At 46.7% G+C, this 25,972-nt stretch overlaps 1 protein-coding gene across 5 annotated transcripts in view; it reads left to right on the top strand.

Moving 5' to 3' along the window:
- Window positions 1-1,054: 1,054 nt before the first annotated feature.
- The window catches only part of LOC138248920 (gastrula zinc finger protein XlCGF57.1-like), a 197,875-nt gene continuing 172,957 nt past the window's right edge, over window positions 1,055-25,972 (top strand). For 2 of the 5 annotated variants that reach the window (XM_069202931.1, XM_069202930.1), the window contains exons 1-5: window positions 1,065-1,180; window positions 10,937-11,063; window positions 12,043-12,153; window positions 14,172-14,282; window positions 22,383-22,490. In XM_069202931.1, the coding sequence (XP_069059032.1) occupies window positions 1,157-1,180; window positions 10,937-11,063; window positions 12,043-12,153; window positions 14,172-14,282; window positions 22,383-22,490 (481 nt within the window). In that variant the 5' untranslated portion in view covers window positions 1,065-1,156. Of the gene's footprint in view, window positions 1,181-10,936; window positions 11,064-11,084; window positions 11,234-12,042; window positions 12,154-14,171; window positions 14,283-22,382; window positions 22,491-25,972 lie in introns of those variants that run through there. The other 3 variants (XM_069202927.1, XM_069202928.1, XM_069202929.1) reach the window with 3 other exon arrangements.

Below are 25,972 nucleotides of genomic sequence, written 5' to 3'. Positions count from 1 at the left end.
GAGAAAACTTCAGCGCATTCAGAACGCCTCAGCACGACTCATCCTCAAAGTCCCTCGCCACAAACACATCTCAGCCCACCTCAGAGACCTCCACTGGCTCCCCATCAACAAAAGGATCATCTCCAAACTCCTGATCCACGCTCACAAGGCTCTCCACGACACCGGACCCGCCTACCTCAACGAGCATCTCAAATTCCACATCCTGGCACGCCAGCTCTGCTCTGCCAACCTCGCCATCGCCACCTTCCCCCTCGTCCACCGTACCACAGCCGGTGGCAGATCCTTCTCCCACCAAACCTGGAACTCCCTCCCCGTCAACCTGCGTCTGACCCAGGACCTTCTGACCTTCAGGAAGCGTCTCAAGACCTGGCTCTTCGAGCAGTAGCAACCCTCCACCACCCCGCCTCCCCCAGCGCCTTGAGACCCTACCGGGTGAGTAGCGTGCTTCACAAATTACTGATTAATTAATTGATTGATTGATGGATAGTTCAGTTGTCTGAGTGTGGAGTGTCATGACCCCACAGACTGTAAAGGGCCAGATAAACCCACTAGTGCATGAAAGTCACCAAGGGATGGTCAAGACATGGGCAAGGCTCCATAAACAGCTGTGGTTCCTCACCAGCGACCTCATGGTGGCGCAGACCGTCAAAGAATGTGGATTAAGCCAATCCGAAAGTGAAAGTGAAAGCTCTGACATTAATAGCAGGATGTATGACGTAACAGAAGAAGGTCAGTGTGAAAGTGAAATCGCTGACATTAATGGAAGGGTGTGTGACGTAGCAGGAGGTCAGTGTCCCTTTTATCTCCTGGTCCTCACTCTATTAAATGCACACTTCTGCTCCTGTGCGTTAATATTTACAACACACGGATGTAATGAGGAGGATTACTAGGCATGCGCGCAGCTAAGACACCCCGCTAGGCTCGACTAGCGTCTGCAGCTCGCGCCCGCGAGAGTGTCCTGTTCCCGAGCATGCGCTCTTAGGTTGTTCCAGTCTAGCGTGCGCCACATCCGTTGTACGCACGCGTCGTCGAAGCGACGCTATTATGCGCACGCGCACTTGACTGTTTTGCTTGTGCCGCTGCCGGGCTCTGAGGAGGAAGGTGGGAGCTGCTGCTGTGAGTTGCTGCTCAGGCGCCGCGTCTCACCTGTGAAGAAATGTCGCGCCTGACCTCGGAGGCGGTGAGTAAGGCTATGCGCACACGAACACAGTCTGACCAGAGGCCCAGAGTTACAAAACTACAACCCTTGGCCCTGGGGCCTGGAACCGGCCCCTGGGGGGGAGGGTGGAGGGCAGGGCTCGGAGGGCAGAGCTCGGAGGGCATTGAACAGCGAGTGCGCTCGGGGCCAGAGTGCGGCGGCGGCGGCGGCGGGTCACAGGCTTGGCTAAAGGAACAAAATATCCTGGATCTGTTTGTGTTTATCGGGGAAGGAGGGCGTTTGGGGTGTTAAACCCCTCAATAAGTACATTTTCTGTAGAATACTTAGAAACAGGGGCTTTCGGTCGGGTATGGTGAGGTGTCTGTCGGATTTCACAAGAGGTTTTTAAATAAACACAGACAAAAGTCTCTCTCTCTCGCCCTCCTTCGAAAGTCTTCAAAAGTGTTGGTTATTTTACAAAATAGTGTTTTTTCTCCACTTAGTCCCTTGCCACTTCCCCTTAGCCCCCTCTCCGGTGCCCTGCTTGTCCTACAATGTATCTTTAGGTCGAGCAAGCAAGCGCTTTGATTCATTGTAAGTCTTGTGGGCTTTTGACCACGCCCACCGCACAACCTTCCCTTTCACTCGTTCGTGGGCTTGCTGTTGAAAAATCCTTAGTTATCATTGGTAAATTCTTTGTGCTTGTCCTTTTTTAAGACAGTTTTGTTACCACCGTGGACACCGACCCTGTTACATAGATATGTGCACGATTGCCGATATGTTTGACTGCAAGTGAACTTCTGTTTCCTTTTGTGCCTATCCTTCGCTTGCACACTCATGGCGGTTGTTGCGTTTTGAATTGGCCTGCTTATGTCAACTGTTTTACTTTTCATTTTCAATTTAAGTGGCAAGAAAAGTCCAGTTAGGAATTTACGACACTAATAGCTCTAACTCAAGCAAACGCAAGACCCATTGCATTGCAAATGCCTGTTACATATATGACAGACTGATTTTGGAAAATCTGACGCTCGCCCTGGCCCCCAACTCCCTCCCACCCAGAAACCACCACCACCAATGTTACTGACCAAGTGACACCCCTGGTCTTTACCTTCAGGTAAATGCATATAAATACAGCACGCCTTAAATTAAAAATAAATGCAAGTTGAGCTAATCCATGAAAGATGGTCTAATGTGCGTTATGAAATCTCTATTTGTTAATACAATCACTGCACTTATCTGTCAGTACAACTAGAGAACCACAGATTTGAACCCTAGTCAGTGCAGTGGGGAATTGTGATTTTAATTGCATTTATATAGCACTTAGGCCCTCATTCTGAGTTTGGCGGGGGCCACACTCAAACCACCACCTGACGGCTGGTGCCGTCAGAACACCACCGGTTGTATTCCGACTTCACCGCCTGTGGTGAAGAGGGCCTTAACATTGATGCCGGCTCATAATCGAGCCAGCGCAATGTGGCAGTGCAGCAGGTGCAGCAGCACCTGTCGCGCATTTCACTGCCTATAATTCTGGCAATGAAATGCACGACGGGGCTGTGCAGGGGGGCCCCTTGTACCCCCATTCTGCCAGCTTTTCTACGGCAGTGTGAACAGCCATGGAAAGGCTGGCAGAATGGAACTCTTAATCCGGTGGGCAGCGCTGCTTGCAGTGCTGCCCTGGTGGACTATAACCACCGGGATCGCCAGGCCGGAGTCCGTCTCTGCCGTGGCAGTGTCGGTGGTATTCCTGCGGTGTTTCGGCCGCAATCAGAATGTGGCGGATTGGGCCACCACTAGTGTGGCGGTCCGATGGTAACGCTGGGTCTGTTGGTCTCAAGACCGCCAGACTCGGAATGAGCACCTTAGTGATGTGTTTTTAGTGTTATGAGGTCCCAGCCTGTGACAAAAAGCACAATGAATATGCATACCATTATTTTAAATTTGCATTACACTCAGTATAAATACAGGCTGCCGCAAAATGCACAAAAAGATTAGGCTTAAGATAAAAATATGTGCTTCCAAATATAGATCTTAGTAATATGCAGACTGCACCTAGTGCAAACATGTTTATAACTGTCCATAAGAAAGCACACACTCCACAGCTCAGCTTACAGTACCACTTAAATATAATTCATTTTTGTCATCACCAAGCTTCAAGTGGCTTAATTAATTAAAGCTAGTAATGGCTTCCAAGCAGCCTTTACATTTGCAGATAAATCACTTTTGTACATTTGCATGTATTTCAGGCAACAGGCTCCCTGGTGAGATGGCTTGTTTCTTGTTTATCTGTCTGTCCTTCCTTGGACTCTTCAGCGCTGGAGACTCCCTTCCTTACATTTCAGCTGAGGAATCCCAAATGTTAATTAACCGTCTCGGACAGCTGTCTTTTAATATAGAGTAGGGGAACTGTTTTTGTCAAATTACAAAAATATAGGTATGTTGTGCGACTCGGATCCCACCAACTTCGACCTCTGGATAAGAGCACTATTAGCATTTGTAATGAAGAGTAATCCTAGTCTTATCACTGACAGGCTTATTTATTGGTTCATGAAAGACAGTGATGTAGGTAGGGCATCACTGTGGCCTTTGTTGATATCACGGTGGCCATCCTTAGTATAGCGATGGCCTTTATATATTTTAGCAATCATTGTTACATTTCTACCTGCCCTGTGTGAGGTTTGGATAAAACATTGCTTTAAATGGTTTGTGTAGAAAAGATTAGTAGTGATCGATGTTGCAGAAATTCAGCTAAATCCTGTGTTCCACATTGATGCCAGCCTGAAAATAAAATATAGGACAACAGAGCCAAGATTCCGAAGGCAGCACCAATTTCACCTGCTCAGGAAACATAAATCTGGTTGTAGACCACATTGTCTGCTACTAGACTCTTCAATCCAGGGTTTTGAAACACATTGCTAGCTACTCTTTCGAAAGAAATACAGACCCCAGTTACTCAGCATTTTAGGGCTGTCCAAAGCTTATATCAGAGAGCAAGAATTTTGGTGACCCTTCTCCAGTGCTTTCAGATCTGCATTGTCTAAGATTAGAGGCTAAGTTCATTTTGAAGGCCATCTGCATCACTTACAAAGCTGTACATCCCCATCAACCTGTCTGCCTCCACAAGAAAATCATTATTGTAGGAAGTTGGCTCTGTATGCACTATTTCAAAGTAAGGAATAGTATGCATAGAGTCCAAGGGTTCCCCTTAGAGGTAAGATAGTGGCAAAAAGAGATAATTCTAATGCTCTATTTTGTGGTAGTGTGGTCGAGCAGTAGGCTTATCAGAGGGTAGTGTTAAGCATTTGTTGTACACACACAGGCAATAAATGAGGAGCACACACTCAGAGACAATTCCAGGCCAATAGGTTTTGGTTATAGAAAAATATATTTTCTTAGTTTATTTTAAGAACCACAGGCTCAAGATTTACAAGTAATACTTCAAATGAAAGGTATTTCATGTAGGAACTTTGAATTAGCAAAATAGCATATACAGTTTTCACATAAATGACATATAGCTATTTTAAAACTAGACAGTGCAATTTTCAACAGTTCCTGGGGGAGGTAAGTGTTTGTTAGTTTTTGCAGGTAAGTAAACCACCTACGGGGTTCAAGTTTGGGTCCAAGGTAGCCCACAGTTGGGGGTTTAGAGCAACCCCAAAGTTACCACACCAGCAGCTCAGTGCCGGGCAAGTGCAGAGGTCAAAGTGGTGCCCAAAACGCATAGGCTTCAATGGAGAAGGGGGTGCCTCGGTTCCAGTCTGCCAGCAGGTAAGTACCCGCGTCTTCGGAGGGCAGACTAGGGGGGTTTTGTAGGGCACCGGGGGGGGGGGGACACAAGTCAGCACAGAAAGTACACCCTCAGCGGCACGGGGGCGGCCGGGTGCAGTGTGCAAACAAACGTCGGGTTCGCAATAGGATTCAATGGGAGACCAAGGGGTCTCTTCAGCGATGAAGGCAGGCAAGGGGGCGGCTCCTCGGGGTAGCCACCACCTGGGCAAGGGAGAGGGCCACCTGGGGGTCGCTCCTGCACTGGAGGTCGGATCCTTCAGGTCCTGGGGGCTGCGGATGCAGAGTCTTTACCAGGCGTCGGGTCTTTGAAGCAGGCAGTCGCGGTCAGGGGGAGCCTCGGGATTCCCTCTGCAGGCGTCGCTGTGGGGGTTCAGGGGGGTCAACTCTGGCTACTCACGGTCTCGCAGTCGCCGGGGAGTCCTCCCTGTGGTGTTTGTTCTCCACAAGTCGAGCCGGGGGCGTCGGGTGCAGAGTGGAAAGTCTCACGCTTCCGGCGGGAAACGTGTGTTGTTTCAAAGTTGCTTCTTTGTTGCAAAGTTGCAGTCTTTGGGGAACAGAGCCGCTGTCCTCGGGAGTTCTTGGTCCTTCTAGATGCAGGGTAGTCCTCTAAGGCTTCAAAGGTTGCTGGACCCTGGGAACGCGTCGCTGGAGCAGTGTCTTTAGAAGTGGGGAGACAGGCCGGTAGAGCTGGGGCCAAAGCAGTTGGTGTCTCCGTCTTCTCTGCAGGGTTTTCAGTTCAGCAGTCCTCTTCTTCTTAGGTTGCAGGAATCTGAGTTCCTAGGTTCTGGGGAGCCCCTAAATACTGAATTTAGGGGTGTGTTTAGGTCTGGGGGGTTAGTAGCCAATGGCTACTAGCCCTGAGGGTGGCTACACCCTCTTTGTGCCTCCTCCCTGAGGCGAGGGGGGCACATTCCTATCCCTATTGGGGGAATCCTCCATCTGCAAGATGGAGGATTTCTAAAAGTCAGAGTCACCTCAGCTCAGGACACGTTAGGGGCTGTCCTGACTGGCCAGTGACTCCTCCTTGTTTTTCTCATTATCTCCTCCGGCCTTGCCGCCAAAAGTGGGGCCGTGGCCAGAGGGGGCGGGCAACTCCACTAGCTGGAGTGCCCTGGGGTGCTGTAACAAAGGGGGTGAGCCTTTGACGCTCACCGCCAGGTGGTACAGTTCCTGCAGGGGGAGGTGAGAAACACCTCCACCCAGTACAGGCTTTGTTACTAGCCACAGAGTGACAAAGGCACTCTCCCCATGTGGCCAGCAACATGCCTGGTGTGTGGCAGGCTGCTAAAACCAGTCAGCCTACACGGTTAGTCGGTTAAGGTTTCAGGGGGCACCTCTAAGGTGCCCTCTGGGGTGTATGTTACAATAAAATGTACACTGGCATCAGTGTGCATTTATTGTGCTGAGAAGTTTGATACCAAACTTCACAGTTAGCAGTGTAGCCATTATGGTGCTGTGGAGTTCGTGCATGACAGACTCCCAGACCATATACTCTTATGGCTACCCTGCACTTACAATGTCTAAGGTTTTGCTTAGACACTGTAGGGGCATAGTGCTCATACACTTATGCCCTCACCTATGGTATAGTGCACCCTGCCTTAGGGCTGTAAAGCCTGCTAGAGGGGTGACTTACCTATACCTATAGGCCGTGTGAGTTTGGCATGGCCACCCTGAGGGGAGTGCCATGTCGACTTAGTCGTTTTATCCCCACTAGCACACACAAGCTGGCATGCAGTGTGTCTGTGCTGAGTGAGGGGTCCCCAGGGTGGCATAAGACATGCTGCAGCCCTTAGAGACCTTCCCTGGCATCAGGGCCCTTGGCACAAGGGGTACCAGTTACAAGGTACTTACCTGGATGCCAGGGGGTACCAATTGTGGAAACAAAGGTACAGGTTAGGGAAAGAACACTGGTGCTGGGGCCTGGCTAGCAGGCCTCAGCACACTTTCAAATCATAACTTGGCATCAGCAAAGGCAAAAAGTCAGGGGGTAACCATGCCAAGGAGGCATTTCCTTACAATTATCACTAGTGGAACTCAAGGAGGACTAGAAGCAAAGGCAGTCTAATTTAGCAAATCCCTAGATCCAACGAAGATGTGACATTTAATAAGATTGAAAAAGGTCTATCTGCTGAAGAAGTAACTCACCTTCTGGACTCCGATCCTGCCATCTTGACAATATTGTTTTTTATTACTATTTTACTGCTGTGTGTTCAGGATTTTTAGATGATGGGGACAAGTCTATGTTCCATAAATACATTTTGAAATGTAAGAAATACATAGGTTGAAAAAGTGAATCTGACGAGGCATTTTCAACAAAATGTGTTTTGCTGCAGCGAGGAGATGAGCCAGAGAACTGGGTATGTGGTCGTTTGCTACTTCGGCTATTTTTTCTTTTTTTACTTTTTTACCTCTTTTTTTCTCTTTCTTGGTATTTCATCTATTGGCACACACTCTTCTGTGTGTCTTTCAACTTCTAAATATTTTACTCTCACCAACAATCCCCAATTATTATATCTTCTTCTGTTAAAGATGGGCTCTTTTTCTAATTTACTCTCTTCTACCCCAAACACTAGTCCTCCCCTGAGAACTTGCACCTAGTTTCCCCATCCTGCCTTCCTTTTCTTTCTTTGTCTCTACTCCTTTATGTAACTCACTTGTCTTTGCATTAGAGTGGAAGTCAATAACAGAGACTCCCCTTTCCTCAGGAAACTACTTATACCTTTTTCTGCACATCCTCCATTTTCAAGATCAATTTAACTTCATATTTCTACTTTTTTGTGAATTATTAGAAGTCAGACTTTTGAGTCTTTCTTTTCTGTTCTCTTTCAATCTGGGACTGTATTTCGATTCTGGCTGCATTCATTTTACCACAATCATGGCTTCTTTTTCCCCTTCAGGTTATTCTGTCAATTTCACTAAGATTCAGTTTTGCCAGTCTAGTTTAATCAGGCTGTGTTTTCCAACTTGGTTTTAAATTATGGGCCTGATTTAGCGTTTGGTGGACATGTTACTCCGTCACAAACATGACGGTTATCCCGTCTGCCATTTTACAATCTTCATAGGCCATTATGGGATTATAATACGATGGACGGGATATCCATCACGTTTGTGGCAGAGTAACTCCTTCTGCCAAACTCTAAATCAGGCCTTAAGTTTGCACAGCTCAAAATACATATTCACAGTATGTGTTAGTCATTTTTCTCTTTGCTCATTTAGTCTGCCCCAAATCACGCTACATTTGCATCGCAGTGCAATACAAATATTTTTTTTAAGTACATCACAGTGCTGTATAAACCCTGCCATAAAACACATTTAATTAAACAAATGGGCTGTGTTAGAAATGGGATCGCTAGTTGGCAGTTGGTTTATACCCTGTCCAAGTAGGGACCCGCACTCTAGTCAGGATAAGAGGGATACCTGCCCAGATAACCCCTCCTCTCCCCCTTGGTAGCTTGGCACGAGCAGTCAGGCTTATCTCAGAAGCAATGTGTAAAGCATTTGCACATAACATTCAGTAATACAGTGAAAACACTACAAAAGGACACCAGACCAATTTTAGAAATATATCGAATATTTATCTATATAAAACAAGGCCAAAACAAGAAAAATTCAACATACAGTAATAAATGAATTTTGCAAGAATTACTTAAAAATACAGTTCCTTGAAGTCGATAGCTCCACCTGGAGCTATCACGGCGTTGTGATCAACAAAACCAACAGTTCAGGCCGGCCACGGCGTCCTGGGGCAGCTACGGTGTCGGGAAGACCCGAAACAGTACCTTGGAAATGCAGGGCGTCGTGATCCTTGCGATGAGATCCGGAGAGCGGTGTCAGTTCCGGAGGTCAGTGCAGGGGTTGTCAGGCCCTTTGAAGTCACATGCGTTGCAGATAGAACTCCGGGCTGATAGAGTCAGGAGCACTGGTGTGGATGGCGTCAGGGCTGCGGTGCAAAGTGGGACGATGCGACGCGCAGTGCCCACAGGTCACGGTGCAGGTAGTGGCTCAGTGACGGTGACCAGACACCCTGTGAGACCAGGGTTGCGGTGTGAAGCGGAACAGTGTGATGTGCGGTGTCACCGTGCAGGCAGCAGCATCGTCATTGCTGAAGCGCTGTCGTCGGTGCTCCATGCAGCGTCCACAGGTCGCAGTGCAGACAGGGACACCTGGTGATGACACTGGAGTCGATCGGTCTGGCGTCAGTGGTCCTGGGCTTCAGTGCAGGATGGGACAGCGCCGGTGTCACCAGGAGCGTCGTCGTCGGGGATGCCCAGGCTGCAGTGTGATCAAGGTGATGCCGGAGCGCGGGGCCCACAATCACAGGGCAAGCAGCGTCTCAGATGGCGGTGTGGGTGAGATCAGGGTGGCGGTGTGAAGTGGGGCGGTGCGGCTCTGTGTGGCGTCAGCAGGTCACAGTGCAGGCCGGGGGGGCGTTGTTGGCGGCGTCACAATGGTTTTTCTTCTTGAACAGCACCGAACACACAGTTCCCAGTGCTGCAGGCAGATGAAACTGAAGTTTTTGGTATTCTGAGACTTCCAACAGGAGGCAAACTCTACTCCAAGCCCTTGGAGAACTCTCTCAAGCAGGATACAGAGCAAAGTTCACCCTTTGCTCTCTTTTAAGGCAGAAGCAGCAACTGCAGGCCAACCCAGCAAAGCACACACAGCAAAGGGGCAGTACTTCTCCTCCAGCTCTTCAGCCCTTCTCCTTGGCAGAGGTTCCTTTTGATCCCGACAGTTTCTAAATGTCTGGGTTTTGGGTCCACTACTTATACCTCTTTCTGCCTTTGAAGTAGGCATACTTCAAAGGAAGGTCTCTGTTGTTCCCAAGATCCTGCCTTGCTCAGACCTGGCCCCAGACACACTCCAGCGGGTCAGAGAATGCATTGTGTGAGGGCAGGCACAGCCCTTTCAGTTGTAAATGTCCACTCCTCCCTCCACTCTAGCCCAGATGGCCAATCAGGATATGCAGGCTACACCCCAGCTCCCTTTGTTTCACTGTCTAGAGGGAATTCACAACAGCCCATCTATCAGTCTGACCCAGGCGTGGAATACACAAACAGCCAAAGTCACATAATGGTTTAAGCAAGAAAGTGCCCACTTTCTAAAGCTAACAATCTAACTTCACTAAAATATGTTTTTTTAAATTGTAAGTTCAGAGACCCCAAACTCCATATTTCTATCTGCTCTCAAAGGGACACTGCACTTTGAGGATATTTAAAGGCAGCCCCCCATGTTAACCTATGAGCGAGAGAGAGGCCTTTCAACAGTGAAAACCAAATTTGGCAGTATTTCACTGTTAGGACATGTAAAACACATCAGTACATGTCCCACCTTTACCATACACTGCACCCTGCCCATGGGGCTGCCTAGAGCCTACCTTAGGGGTGCCTTACATGTATAAAAAGGGAAGGTTTGTGTTGAATTGGCAGTTTAAAACTGCACACACAGACACTGCAGTGGCAGGTCTGAGACATGTTCACAGGGCTAGTAATATGGTGGCACACTCAGTGCTGCAGGCCCGCTAGTAGCATTTGATTTACAGGCCCTGGGCACCTCTAGTGCACTTTACTAGGGACTTACCAGTAAAGCAAATATGCCAGTCATGGGTAAATCAATCACCAATACAATTTACATAGGGAGCACTTGCACTGATCTGCAGTGGTAAAGTGCACAGAGACAATAAACCAGCATCTGAAAAAATAGGAGGAAGGCAGGCAAAAAGTTTGCTGGTCACCCTGCAAAAAGGGACATTTTTAACAGGCTGATGTGAGGAATATCTTCATTTACACTTTGGAGTTTCATGCTTTTCATACCATCCAGGCGTAGATGGGATGGAGAAAGAACACACATTGCGCCTCACCTGGCACTATAGGCATTGTACAGCATTACTGGACCTGTGTGACCGAAGATCTGGAGGTTCAAATACTCTTTGTTAGAGGAACTATACCGTGCCTGACTTTTCAGTGTTAATATTACATAAATGTTTATAATGATAATTCTTCCTTCTTCCAGGCGCTGCTTACATTCCAGGATGCTGTTGCTGGTTTCTCTCAACAGGAGCGGGAGCTGTTACACAACTGGCAAAAGGATCTTTATGCAAATCTGATGAAAGAAATTCACAAAGTTTTGATGTCACTCGGTAATGTTACACTGATTGGATTTTGTAAACATTACTAAAGAGTTTGCAGGTGTAGTGATTTTAAGATTGGAAATAATATTATATCTTTTTTTCACTATTTAAGTTTACATTTGGCTTGCGTTTTTGTTTAATTTCTTCATCTTTAGATACACAAGATGTCAAGTGCTATGGTGAGTTAGTACCGATGTAGGATGACAGTCCACTACCTGTGCACTGAACTTGTGATGTTATGCAAGCGGCAAGAGTCCAACATGAATCGCAAATATGTTGCTTGTAAGATTAGTACTTTAAGCAGGCTTCCTTTGCTTAGTTCTTTTGCCCTCTGTTGGGGAGTGGATCTATTGTGATCTTGGGAAATGTCATAGTTAGCAACTTCGGGCCTGATTTAGATTTGGGGTGGTGGGTTAGTCCATCACAATAATGACGGATATCCCATTATTTCCTATAGGATTTTTATTTCGCAGACAGGATATCAGTCACTGTTGTGATGGAGTAACCTGTCTGCTGAAATCAGGCCCTTCGTCCTGTTTGGGTTAAATGTGAGGACTTTTTGTGCCATGCATATCTGATTTTTTTTTAATTTTTTTAAAGGCCTTTTTCAGTGTCCTGTGCTCTCCTGTGACTGGCCTTCCATTGTATAGCTGACTGTCATCTGCATAGCGGAGCCCCAAAAGACCTTCCACATTTAAGGAAACTACAAAAGATACCCAGACCTCTCTGCACCCTCTTCTCCTTATCCACACCTGCTGTCCCAATACCCATGCCTCCCAATCTAGTCCCCTAACTCATGTGCTCTCAAGATCTTCCAAAACCCAGACCCACAGCCGCCCTTGCACGCCAGCACAATAGCTGCCACCTCTTCAACCTTGTCACAGAGCTGGCACTACCAAAGAGGGCCCCCTACACAGGTATTTAAATATACCAGATAATGGTTGGAGCTGCAGATCACTTACACACTCTCCCTCTTTTGTTTAAACAGGTCCTGTGGTTGCAGCCACTGTCTTTTCATTAAGAGCGAAAGAAAATGATGCTGTGTGGCCTGTGGATATTGGGGTATCTGACAGAAGTCAAAGTGACAAGCATTCCCCAAGTGAGTGAGAAATGTAAAAGTGTTTAATCAGTAACTACACATGGTCATTTCACAAAGGCAGAAACACGTACATTAATCCTTACGGATGCGATCGTACGCAAAAGTACACAAATGCAGGCCCACGCATGCATTGAACCACCTGTTCATAAACACATGCGTGTCAGAGATGTTGCAATGGCCTCACACTCTTACTTCATTATCTAATATGTTTAGATATATCCACTTGAAAACAGGTCACACATTATCGGAAGGCATGTCATAGGTGCATGAAAGCGTACTTTATGATTAAGTACCACGTAAGGCTTCTGAATCCTTGCCAGATGGTATTTCCATTTGCACGAGGCATTTTAACGTGCTTTATATTGGCTTCTTGGCACAAAGGGGTGAATGACAGAGCCAGGGAAAGTCACTGGTGCAGATATATCCAGGTCCTGTTTGTTCCACAAAATCTAAAGTGATTAGTTAAAATCGTTGTAGTTGTGGAGGTTTTATTGACCTTTTTACTTCTCCATCCACAGGTGCCTGATATTCCTGTGTTACATTACTTCATAGAGTAACGGGCAGTGGTGGCACAACGCCATGGCAATAAGGGAACGTCTACTTGATAATTAACGGGTGCTCAGCGTCCACCCAGGGCACAAGCCGTGAGAAGGAGAAGTGCCATGTGCATAATAGTGTCACGTGGAGTGATAACACAGGAAGTGATATGGCAGGAAGTGAGGCAACAACCCAACAGTACCCCTAAATGTAACAATAGCAGGCCTATTCAACGGTCGGATGTCAGATACAAACTTTGGTGCATGTGTTAGCTGTAAATGCATTCAAGTGATAATGGAAAGATTTGTAATTAAACAATACATTCTGGCCTTTCTAATTGCTTGTGACTATGGTAGGCAATACAAAGGTTTACATGTCAAGAGTATAAGACTATTGCACACAATTAGAATTGTGTAATCATTTGCACAGTATGAAATTATGAACACGTATTTACACTTGTTGAAGAATTAGTTTTCCATCAAAGAATGAAGTAAATGCTCTATTGAGGTATTTAAGGTAGTTAGTCTTAACTTGTTACCATTTATACTTCAAACGTTTCATGTGGATGGCAGAGAAGATGACTGAAGTTAAAGATAGGTATTTGTGGTACCTTCTAAATGTCTGAGGTTATTTTTTGTATTGACTCTCAGGTGCCTGATGGCACTAGTGCTTCACAATAAAACCAAATGTAGTAAAAACAGAAAAGTGAAAAGAACAATTTAGGTTTAATTTTACCTTTTGTAAATCACATGTATGTTTCCACATTGTACCTGAGAAATAATTCAAAGTTAGACAAACTGCAGCTTTAACTTAGTAAATAAAATGTAAATGTGCTCAATGTATGTTTCTGCTTTTTCTTTTAAAGAGCTAGTGGTTTGGGGTTAAGACATGTGTTGCCTGTTATATAACTAGAGTCAAGGCACAAGAGCCTCCTTCAGCCTTCCATAAGTGATGCAAGTGTATATGTTGGGCAGTTCCCAGTGCAGTTGTGAGACCCCTTCCTATGCCCTTGTCAGAGACGGAAGGTGCTACACAACCCTCCGAGACCATATTGCGAGTGTGAGAACAAACATTGATTCTCCGTCCTAATAACCTTTGTGGGGGGGTCTCACGTTCATCCCACTCACAATAAAGGCGACACATGTCATCCACTCAAGGGGTAGGGCGGTTTGTATACATATTGTAAAAATAGTGGATGGATGCTGTCCACTCTTGATTTGTGCACTTGTGTCCAAGTGAGCCATATTACAGAACAGGCTTATGGCTCCTTCTATCACAACCGATGTATGTCTTAAAAAGGAAAAAACAGACAGAACCTTTAGAGAGAGGAAAAACAAGAGGCAGATAATTGAAGAAAAAGATTAACACGCTAAGAAATCAGAGTATCTTATAAGCAGCCTGGACGTGTTCGGTTTCCTAAAATAAAGCAGTTCTCCATTCGGACTAAATCTCGTGTTTGGCTGACATGTTTATTTTTTTAGGTTTAAAAAGGTCAGGGTTTGATGTTCTCACCATCAACAGAGGGGAACCACATCGTGTGAAGGATCCTCCAAACGCTGGCAGAATGGAGAAGCCCCGTCTCCTTGACACAGGTCAGTAGAACTGGTGTAAAGGGTGAATGTTTTAGATTCACTGTTGAAAATGAACCTCAGGATATCACAATAGTAGGGAGACATAACGGTAACTATGTAATATGATCCTGTATTGCTGTTGAGGGGTTATGATGAGGCGACTTCATAAGCCAGGAGTCTGAAGGTGAATTGGAAACATTACTGTTTTTCTGTGAGGCAATAGATGGAGAAGTTACGTATATATATAATCCTAGCTCTGTCATGGATGTTCTCTCTTGAACCATAAACACTTGAATATCTCCATCCATGTGCAGAATCCCTTGTTCTCCTTAAAAACGTTGTATTTTAAATACAGAAATATACCTGTACCAGGCACATTTTCACACACTAAGCCAAAAGGAAAAAAATATTTGACTAAGAACACCATTATACGTGTGGTGTGTAATTCCCGTCGGCCAACAACCAGGACATATTGTTTGGGGTCAAAAGCAACAAATCTTCATTCTGTTTTGTCCCTGGACACAGGCTCTCTCCCTTCCTACTACTACACACACCAAAGGGCCGCCAGTTTAGTGTCACATGATAGTTAAGAGAAAAACAATCCTTTGCTGCTGTAGCAAGGCATGCATTCACACCTGCAAGGTTTTCCAAACTGTATGTATGAGTCCTTAATGTAAAGCTTTTACTGTTAGAGTCAGTGCTATAAAGCAGTTCACTAAAGCTGCAAGCTCAGGTTGCCATGCCTGTAGAGTTTATAAAATAAAACAAATATATTGTACACATTTCGAATATGTAAAAATTGCCATTTCTCACAGAATACTCTGATTAGAGAAAATACCTAAAGCGCTGGTTGAGATAAGAGAAATTCACATTTTGCTCCACAGGGAAAATGCCTTTCCTTGTGGAGAACGCCCTTTACCACCATCCCTCAAAACTTGGAGGAATCTACTCCAGCCCTTGCCTGGAGTAAATCTCCTTAGCATTTCCAAGGTGTGAAAGGTTGGGAGAAGTTTGTGAGCTGGCACAAACGCGTGTGTTTGTTGGTACTTACAAACTGACATGGCTGAAACGACCCTGAACTGCCCGTTCCCCACACCTTGCGTTGGGAGTTAATCCACATGTAATATTACTTTGTGGTGGAGTAATGTGGGAGTGAATGGATATATGATTGTTAGTCGCCTTTTCTTAAAGCCTAGCAGTTGTATATCTTGCTGTTGCTAAATATAAGTTTTCACGAGCCGATGGACTTGTGAATTAGGGTTATTTTCTTTGTTCTGAATGTTTATTTGCTCCTCTGTGATGAGCGTTATGGTGTACACGCTGTGAGACCCTCAAGCCTCCCATGGTGTCAGTATAGCTGATCTCTTGATATTGGACCATAGCCTCTATTTACTCCTCAATTCTGTGTTTCCTCTCTCAGTGTAATTGTCTTTATCTATTCTCTGCTTTCCTCATAGCACAGCAGACTTTTGTTGATGCCTTTTTTACCAAAACAAACACAATTTGTTATATTTTGGCTGTTTAGTCTGTTCCCTCCAAAGCAATTTGCAAATAATCCTGGATACAGTTAGGATCCCCACCACATGAGTGGAACAATGGTGCAAATTTGGCCTGGAAATGTCTTGTAGAAAAAAGTATGAAATTGTAAGCACAAACTGTCCCAAATATCAACATAGGGTTAGCTGTGGGGCAGACAAATCTCTGGGTTACGTTCTGTTGTTGTTCTCACAGCAGAATTACCCCATCGCAGTTTTCCACCTGAACAGAAGCAACGTAGTCTCTGGCTTTCCCTTTGCTCCCCTTGGGACAGTTTGTGTATTCTGGGATCCTTGAGATGCCGAGGCCACACATTGGCCCTCATTCTGACCTTGGCGGGCGGCGGAGGCCACCCGCCAAAGTCCCGCCGTCAGATTACCGTTCCGCGGTCGAAAGACCGCGGCGGTCATTCTGACTTTCCCGCTGGGCTGGCGGGCGTTCGCCTTCAGACCGCCCGCCAGCCCAGCGGGAAAGAGGCTTCCACGATGAAGCCGGCTCGGAATCGAGCCGGCGGAGTGGAAGCTGTGCGACGGGTGCAGTTGCACCCGTCGCGTATTTCACTGTCTGCGCAGCAGACAGTGAAATACATGTAGGGGCCCTCTTACGGGGGCCCCTGCAATGCCCATGCCAATGGCATGGGCACTGCAGGGGCCCCCAGGGGCCCCGCGACCCCCCCTACCGCCATCCGGATCCCGGCGGTCCGACCGCCGGGATCTGGATGGCGGTAGGGGGGGGTCGGAATCCCCGCGGCGGTGCAGCAAGCTGCGCCGCCGTGGAGGATTCAATGGGGCGGCGGTACACTGGCGGGAGCCCGCCAGTGGTGCCGGTCGGACCGCGGCTTTACCGCCGCGGTCGGAATCCCCATTGGAGCACCGCCGGCCTGTCGGCGGTGCTCCCGCGGTCCTCCGCCCTGGCGGTCAAAGACCGCCAGGGTCAGAATGACCACCATTGTGTCCTATATCCCACCGCCCTGTCTGTGTTTGGCCGGTAATACCTTTCATGGACACAGTGTGACAATTGATCTTTGCTTGTCGTCTGCAGCCCCGCCTTCCTTTGTTCTTTTTATATAAGTTGCATGGACTGAGTTTCATGGTGCGTGCACTCTGAGACCCCCGGGCTTTCTGCCACATGGCTGTTTCTTGCTGGTGACAACAAAGACTACATTCTGTTTAGTCTCCATCCCTCTCTTGCTGAGATTGCTCCCTGTGGGGAGTGTCTTATTGTAACACGACAGGCACCATTTGTGTGGCTGATACTGGGCTTTAAGCGCAGGAGACTTCAGAGTGTACAAATTTCACTCCCAGATAGTGCCAAAAAGTCCTTTTCTCATATCTTTAAAATATCAGCACAAGTCCCTGACTAATGGAGAAACATTACTGCATTTATATTATTAAAGAGCACATGGTGCAGTACACAAATATAGATAATTGACTGTCGGCAACTGTAGGAAGTTGGCTCTGTATGTGCTATTTCAAAGTAAGGAATAGTATGCACAGAGTCCCAGGGTTCCCCTTAGAGGTAAGATAGTGGCAAAAAGAGATAATACTAATGCTCTATTTTGTGGTAGTGTGGTCGAGCAGTAGGCTTATCCAAGGAGTAGTGTTAAGCATTTGTTGTACATACACACAGGCAATAAATGAGGAACACACACTCAGAGACAAATCCAGCCAATAGGTTTTGTTATAGAAAAATATATTTTCTTAGTTTATTTTAAGAACCACAGGTTCAAATTCTACATGTAATATCTCATTTGAAAGGTATTGCAGGAAAGTACTTTAGGAACTTTGAATAATTACAGTGGCATATATACTTTTCACATAAAACACAAATAGCTGTTTTAAAAGTGGACACTTAGTGCAATTTTCACAGTTCCTGGGGGAGGTAAAGTATTGTTAGTTTTTGCAGGTAAGTAACCCACCTACAGGGTTCAGATTTGGGTCCAAAGTAGCCCACCGTTGGGGGTTCAGAGCAACCCCAAAGTCACCACACCAGCAGCTCAGGGCCGGTCAGGTGCAGAGTTCAAAGTGGTGCCCAAAACACATAGGCTTCAATGGAGAGAAGGGGGTGCCCCGGTTCCAGTCTGCCAGCAGGTAAGTACCCGTGTCTTCGGAGGGCAGACCAGGGGGGTTTTGTAGGGCACCGGGGGGGACACAAGTTCACACAAAAAGTACACCATCAGCGGCACTGGGGCGGCCGGGTGCAGTGTGGAAACAAGCGTCGTTTTTTCAATGTAAATCAATGGGAGACCAAGGGGTCTATTCAGCGATGCAGGCAGGCAAGGGGGGGGCTCCTCGGGGTAGCCACCACCTGGGCAAGGGAGAGGGCCTCCTGGGGGTCACTCCTGCACTGAAGTTCCGATCCTTCAGGTGCTGGGGGCTGCGGGTGCAGGGTCTTTTCCAGCCGTCGGGATTTTAGAGTCAGGCAGTCGCGGTCAGGGGGAGCCTGGGGATTCCCTCTGCAGGCGTCGTTGTGGGGGCTCAGGGGGGACAACTTTGGTTACTCACAGTCTCGGAGTCGCCGGAGGGTCATCCCTGAGGTGTTGGTTCTCCACCAGTCGAGTCGGGGTCGCTGGGTGCAGTGTTGCAAGTCTCACGCTTCTTGCGGGGATTGCAGGGGTCTTTAAATCTGCTCCTCTGTAACAAAGTTGCAGCCTTTTTGGAACAGGGCCGCTGTCCTCGGGAGTTTCTAGTCTTTCTTGAAGCAGGGCAGTCCTCTGAGGATTCAGAGGTCGCTGGTCCTGGGGAAAGCGTCGCTGGAGCAGGTTTCTTTGGAAGGCAGGAGACAGGCCGGTAGGACTGGGGCCAAAGCAGTTGGTGTCTTCTTTCTTCTTCTGCAGGGGTTTTCAGCTCAGCAGTCCTCTTCTTCTTGTAAGTTGCAGGAATCTAAATTCTTAGGTTAAGGGAAGCCCTTAAATACTAAATTTAAGGGCGTGTTTAGGTCTGGGGGGTTAGTAGCCAATGGCTACTAGCCCTGAGGGTGGGTACACCCTCTTTGTGCCTCCTCCCAAGGGGAGGGGGTCACATTCCTATCACTATTGGGGGAATCCTCCTTCTACAAGATGGAGGATTTCTAAAAGTCAGTCACCTCAGCTCAGGACACCTTAGGGGCTGTCCTGACTGGTCAGTGACTCCTCCTTGTTTTTCTCATTATCTCTCCTGGACTTGCCGCCAAAAGTGGGGGCTGTGTCCAGGGGGCGGGGATCTCCACTAGCTGGAGTGCCCTGGGGCATTGTAACACAAAGCTTGAGCCTTTGAAGCTCACTGCTAGGTGTTACAGTTCCTGCAGGGGGGAGGTGTGAAGCACCTCCACCCAGAGCAGGCTTTGTTTCTGTCCTCAGAGAGAACAAAGGCTCTCACCGCATGAGGTCAGAAACTCGTCTCTCAGCAGCAGGCTGGCACAGACCAGTCAGTCCTGCACTGAACAATTGGGTAAAATACAGGGGGCATCTCTAAGAGGCCCTCTGTGTGCATTTTTTAATAAATCCAACACTGGCATCAGTGTGGGTTTATTATTCTGAGAAGTTTGATACTAAACTTCCCAGTATTCAGTGTAGCCATTATGGAGCTGTGGAGTTAGTTTTTGACAGACTCCCAGCCCATATACTCTTATGGCTACCCTGCACTTACAATGTCTAAAGGTTTTGCTTAGACACTGTAGGGGCATAGTGCTCATGCACCTATGCCCTCACCTGTGGTATAGTGCACCCTGCCTTAGGGCTGTAAGGCCTGCTAGAGGGGTGACTTACCTATGCCACAGGCAGTGTGAGGTTGGCATGACACCCTGAGGGGAGTGCCATGTCGACTTAGTCATTTTCTCCCCACCAGCACACACAAGCTGGCAAGCAGTGTGTCTGTGCTGAGTGAGGGGTCCCTAGGGTGGCATAAGACATGCTGCAGCCCTTCGAGACCTTCCCTGGCATCAGGGCCCTTGGTACCAGGGGTACCAGTTACAAGGGACTTACCTGGGTGCCAGGGTGTGCCAATTGTGGAGACAATGGTACATTTTAGGTGAAAGAACACTGGTGCTGGGGCCTGGTTAGCAGGGTCCCAGCACACTTCTCAGTCAAGTCAGCATCAGTATCAGGCAAAAAGTGGGGGGTAACTGCAACAGGAAGCCATTTCTTTACAGTAACCAACTGCTTAACAACATTTCTTCCAGCTCCGTTGGGTCACATGATACAACTCACAGCTTCTATTTAACAATAGCAACATAAGTCACAACTGACAGCAATTAAAACGCCCTTTCTGCAGTTGAAGCATGACTTTGAGCTGGTAAAAGGAGTCCACAGTGGGAAAGAGCAGCTCTTACTTGTTCAGTCAAAACCTGTGTATTACCCGAACTCAAGCGTACGGCCCCTGATTTCACATACGCTTGCAATATACCTGTACGAAGTAGGCAAATTGCAATAAAATTCAAAAATGTTTAGTACAGTACCTGTTTAAATGTAATGATGGTAACGTAATACAGTTACTCATATATTCTTTCTGTTATGTTTTGTACAAAGTAATCGTCAATGGATGAAATCAGCATACACAAACACACCTCATAAATACAATAATAATTGATATGATGGAAAGGACTACATATAGCTAGCTGATCATTATTATCTTCTTTGTCATAGTCCTCTTACATTGAAATTACTCCATAATGTCCTGTGTAAAGCAATCTACACCAATAATTACTAGAGGTTCAAAATGCAACCAAATCCTACAAATAGCAGCATTAAGCCCAGAAATCAAAAAGTAGCAAAAACAGGTGCTGATCTCACGTAAGTCTCACAAAATTATGGTACATGAAGTGAAAGAAATTAATTTAATTACTTGATCATAAATATATCCCCCTAAGCATTTTAAGTTATGTCTGTAAAAAGTATTTTAGGCCTTCTTTAGAATTAAAACCATCAGCTTTATGGTGCAGAGGGAAACTGAGGTGACAAACTTCATTAAATGATAATCCTAATTGTGGCATTCCTTAAAATGGGCTGCTCCTGGGTGTTTCCTGTTATTTTTTTTGTTCGCTCATGTGTGTTTTCCGAATAAGTTGTCGAAACTGTCTTATCGTGCTTCCTATGCACATAACCCCACCTGAGATTGTAAATAAATGTATAGATAACAAACATACTCTTGCAGTCGGTAAAGGGTTTGATAAAGTATTTTTGTCCATTCTTTTATCCAATTTGTTAGATTTATTTGATTATACTCTACAGGTGCTGCAACTTCCTCATTGAAAACAGATTTAATCAGCCAATTTGTTCTTCCTTCTAAATACTAGGTCTATGAAGTTTCCTTGTAAGTTTGTATCTAAGATGTTCCACTCTTAAAAAGGTTAGGATCAGAGTAAATGCAGCTTCTCAGTGCAGTGCCAGCTAATGGAAGATGGCTTGTTTTCTAGTCATTTTACATAACTTGTTACTTTGTTCTGAAGAAGGTGTTGACAGTCAGTGTTGGTTCTAAATTAAGTATGATCTGTTATTTAAATCAGCGATCCTTCATCCATTATGACTCTTTTTCATCTTGACCATTTTTTCCTAAACCAAACCAGATTACATATCATTGGCTATTTTCAAGTACTTAGTATAATCCATGAAATTCCTCTTGACTGTAATGAAGTCATCATCGGGAATTGCACTGACAGTACTACGAGCATGGCTACTGATGCCGGGCACTGACAGCTGACCTCAGCCCCTGTTTAATCTTCAGCTCGGTCTGTGCACTCCTGTTTGGTTCCTCCCTTACAAGAGCAGTGTTAAGACCCCCAGGTGGCATAGGTATTCTTTGACCTATCTGAAAAGCTTCCAAATCAGCATAATCCCTGGTTAAATTATTAGTTGGATCTGAAGTGATCATACTTCTCTGAAGGATGTCCTCAAAATCTTCTCAGTCTTCCTTTAAGAACTGATCAATAAATTAACCAAGAGAGTTCCACAGATCTCAGTATATCACTGTCTCCAGGCTGTCCAGAGCATGGTCATCCCATTTATCTTTCAACTCCACCATCGGCTTGATATCTTTCGTTACTGATCCACATACCATTGGCACCCTCTTTCAAGCAGAATTAGGTTTGTCTCTCAGTTTAGTTCATCATGCTTTTAAGACACTCAAGTCCTTGTTTTCTTTAGTGCCAAAATAGCTCATTATAAAACCTGTTGTTTGCTCAGATCCTCTTTCTGACAATTGCGCGCTATTTCCAAAATTTGCCACTCTGGATCAGGTGATCTTTTTCCTGTTTCACTTCCAAATCCTGGAATGCAAGGAGGAGACAGAGGGATCCAGGGTACCCGTCTCCTGCTCTAGAGACTGGCTGTCAAATGAATGAATGTATTGAGGAGAGCAGAGAGACTGAGGTGTCCAAGGTCCCTGCCCCGTGAGGAACTGTGAAATGAGTGCATGAGGAGAGCAAGGAGACAATAGAGATGCAGTGAAGAGAGAAGGAGGGTGACAAGGATGCTCAGGGCCCCTTTCTTCCTCCAGTGACTGATGGTGACATGAATGGATGTAATGATGTCAGTGGGGAGTTGAGGGGGAGCAGGACACTCTACAACTCATGTGACTGTAAAATAATTCTTTGTTTTCCGCATTAATACAGAAGAAGAGTTTAACACAGTGGTGGTCTCGGACGTTATCAAAGAAGAAAGAGAGGCATATCCCTTGGCTGATCAGTGCTCTGAGGAAGTTAAAGTTGTCTGTCAGGGAGGTAAGTCACTTTTTACATACAGTAAATACACAAAGGTCGTAGTAATGAATAACATTGTACCTCAGTTTAGAGTCGCCCTGCCATTAAGATTAAAATCAATTCACCACTATGGCCAAGCTGACAGAGAGAGAGAAAGAATATATAGCAAATATTATGACACCCTGCTCTTTTTTCCACGTACACTAAGGATTATAAAAATCTTAAAATATAGGGGTCATTACGACCCGGCGGTCGGTGGTATAGTGGCGGTAGTACCGCCAACAGTCTGGCGGTACATACTCCCATATAATGTATAATGACATTGGCCGTTTGGCTAAAGCCAAACCGCCAATGTACCACATCGACCACCAAGGCGATAACGACCGCAAGTCTGGAGACTACAGTCTCCAGCCTGGCAGCCGTTGCTAGGCCACCCACGGCAATATGACCCCACCCACCGCCATGGTTTCTGTGGCTTTTGTACCGCCATGAAAACCATGGCGGTAGGCACTATCAGTGCCAGGGAATTCCTTCCCTGGCACTGATAGGGGTCTCTCCCACCCCACATTCCCCTCCCATTCTCTCCCCCCCCCCCCACTCTCCCTTCCATCCCCCCCAACATAAACACACACACACATGGCAGAATATACACAGACGCATACCCACATCATTCACCCACGCATGCATACATCCATGCACACACCCACCCACATACACTGACATATATACCGGCACACGCATTCACACATCACAACATACATGCACACTCACATTCATTCTTGCGCACACGCATCACACACGCCCCACACCTGCATGCACGCACACAGACACAAACACACACCCACACACAGCACCCCCTTCTCCTGTCAGAGCACCCGACTTACCTGCTTGCAGGGGGTCCTCCAGCAGGAGACTGGATGTGGCACTGCTGCCAGCAGCAGCGGCCGCCAGCGGAACACCACCAGGCCGTATCATGTGTCATGATACGGTCGGCAGCGTTCCTCTGGCGTGGTGGTGCTGCTGCTGGCAGCAGCTCAACCTTACCGCTGTCCACCGCCATCACCATAGCCGGAATTCCACCAGAAGGCTGGCAGAATTCTGGCTATGGTCATATTATGGTGGACGGTAGGTAGCCACGGCGATGGTTTTGTGATGGCCGTCGCAATGTTGGTAGGTGGCATTTACCGCCATTATCATAATGAGGGCCGTAATGTCAAAAAATGGACAATACTGTTGTGCTGTTGAACAGTTTTGCAATACTCCTGCTGTGCAGAGATAGGGTTTAGAGAGCGTTGGACACCTGTCCTGCTAGGTTGGATTTTATAGAATAGTGTTGCAATACTGTTCAACACATCTGAAAAGAAGTAGTGAATAAAGGAAATTAAGTCACCATGAGGAAGTTCATCAAAAAATGTTTATAAAATAAAGATAACAGGGACACAAAAGAAGTTCATATGAATCAACAATCGGAATATAAATTCCTTACTGGGACCGAAGCATGCTTCCAACAACCAGCCGACTACACATCTACCCACCCAAACAAATCCAAAACAGCTTTAACCCAGGCATCTTACATTCCACAAGATTGCCAGTAATCAGAGGTATGTATGTTCTAAAACTCTCACTAATCCCTCTCCCAGGCATCCTGTGCATTGTGGGGTGGATATATAGCAGCCGTCACTCGTGTCTTTATAAGGGTATCTCCCAAAATCAATAATGCAACTCTCAGAAACCACACTCATCCCTGTCTTGAAACAACCTGTGTAATCAGAAGTGGTCACCTTATGTAATTATGAATAGACTCCTAATTCATCATTCACTCCAAGGGTGTCTGGTGCAATCCAGTTTGGGCACATCACAAACCCCACTCTTCACTTAGAAGGGCATCAAGTGCAATCGTGCTTGGGCATCTCACAAACATCACTAACTCCTGTCAGTGGGTGCCCAGCTTAATCTACCATGGGCATCTCACAAACCTCACTCATGCCTTTTTTTGGGGCAGCTGCAAAAACAACAGATGATAGGGCGCAATGCAAAACAAATGAAACATTCAACGCCAATCACAGACATCTGGGTTTAATCCATCAGTTTTTACGCTCATCGTGTCGTTCCAGTTTGGAACCAGCCATATGCAAATCAGTCTTCACCCTGCTCCCCATGGAACCAGCCCAGCCTGAACTGCCAGGCCAGGTACTCCCTGGACCAGAAACATGCATCCTAGGACCGGTTTCGGGGTATCAGCCCTCATCAGCCAGGCTAGCTTGAATTTGGTGCTATAGCGAGCACAGGACCAACGTCTGGGCATACCCTTCCCACTTACGGCAACAATGGATCCCCTGCTCACTGGATCTAAGCTAGCCTGGCTGATGAGGGTTGATACTCTGAAACTGTTCCCAGAATTCTTGTTTCCAGGCAAGGAAGGACCTGAACTGGCAGTTCAGACTGGACTGTTCGCATGGGGAGCAGACCCTTCCCACTTACGGCAACAATGGATCCCCTGCTCACTGGATCCAAGCTAGCCTGGCTGATGAGGGTTGATACTCTGAAACTGGTCCCAGAATGCTTGTTTCCAGGCAAGGAAGGACCTGACCTGGCAGTTCAGACTGGACTGTTCGCATGGGGAGCAGAGTCAAGACTGATTTGCTGTACATGCATGTGAATCACCCACTTACAAGGCACCCCAAATACAGCCCACATAAACCTCAGTGTAAAACATGCATTTTTCACATCATAACATGCAACACCAAATTCATATATATATATGTTCGATGGCATGTGTAGCTGCAGATACACATGCTGTGCATTATCCTGCCATCTAGTGTTGGGCTTGGAGTGTTACAAGTTGTTTTTCTTCGAAGAAGTCTTTTCGAGTCACGAGACAGAGGGACTCCTCCCTTTCGGCTCCATTGCGCATGGGCGTCGACTCCATCTTAGATTGTTTTTTTTCCGCCATCGGGTTCGGAAAAGTTAGTTAACAATCGGAAAATTTGACGGTATTGTTTGCGCTCGGTGTCGGGTTAGTGATAGCAAATAGACACCAAAGAAAAGAAGAGCTCCGGCAGCCCTTCGGGGCTTCCACTCCTCGGCGGGCCCTGGTCGGCCCGACCGCATGCGTCTTCAAGACTCATGGAACGGACCCCATTCCGCTTCTGCCCCAAATGCCACGCTAAGTATCCTTATACAGACCAACATTTGGTCTGTAATTTGTGTTTGTCCCCCGAACACAAAGAGGATACGTGTGAGGCCTGTCGGGCATTTCGGTCGAAGAAGACGCTACGGGACCGGAGAGCTCGAAGACTTCAGATGGCGTCGACACCGGCCAGGCACACCGACGTCGAAGAAGAGGAGACATTCTCCATTCCAGATTCGGACTCTGGCAAGCCCGAGAGTGAGCAGCCGACAAGGCAACAAACCGTGAGTAAACCTGCCCCGGCAAAAACTCACTCAAAAATCATTAAGACCCAGGGGACGCCACTGCCGACAGGCCATGGCTTTACCCGAAA

The sequence above is a fragment of the Pleurodeles waltl genome, chromosome 8 (assembly GCF_031143425.1).
Source record: "Pleurodeles waltl isolate 20211129_DDA chromosome 8, aPleWal1.hap1.20221129, whole genome shotgun sequence".
Classification (NCBI taxonomy): domain Eukaryota; kingdom Metazoa; phylum Chordata; class Amphibia; order Caudata; family Salamandridae; genus Pleurodeles; species Pleurodeles waltl.
Note: the sequence above shows the minus strand (reverse complement) of the source record. Positions and strands in the feature narration are given on the sequence as shown.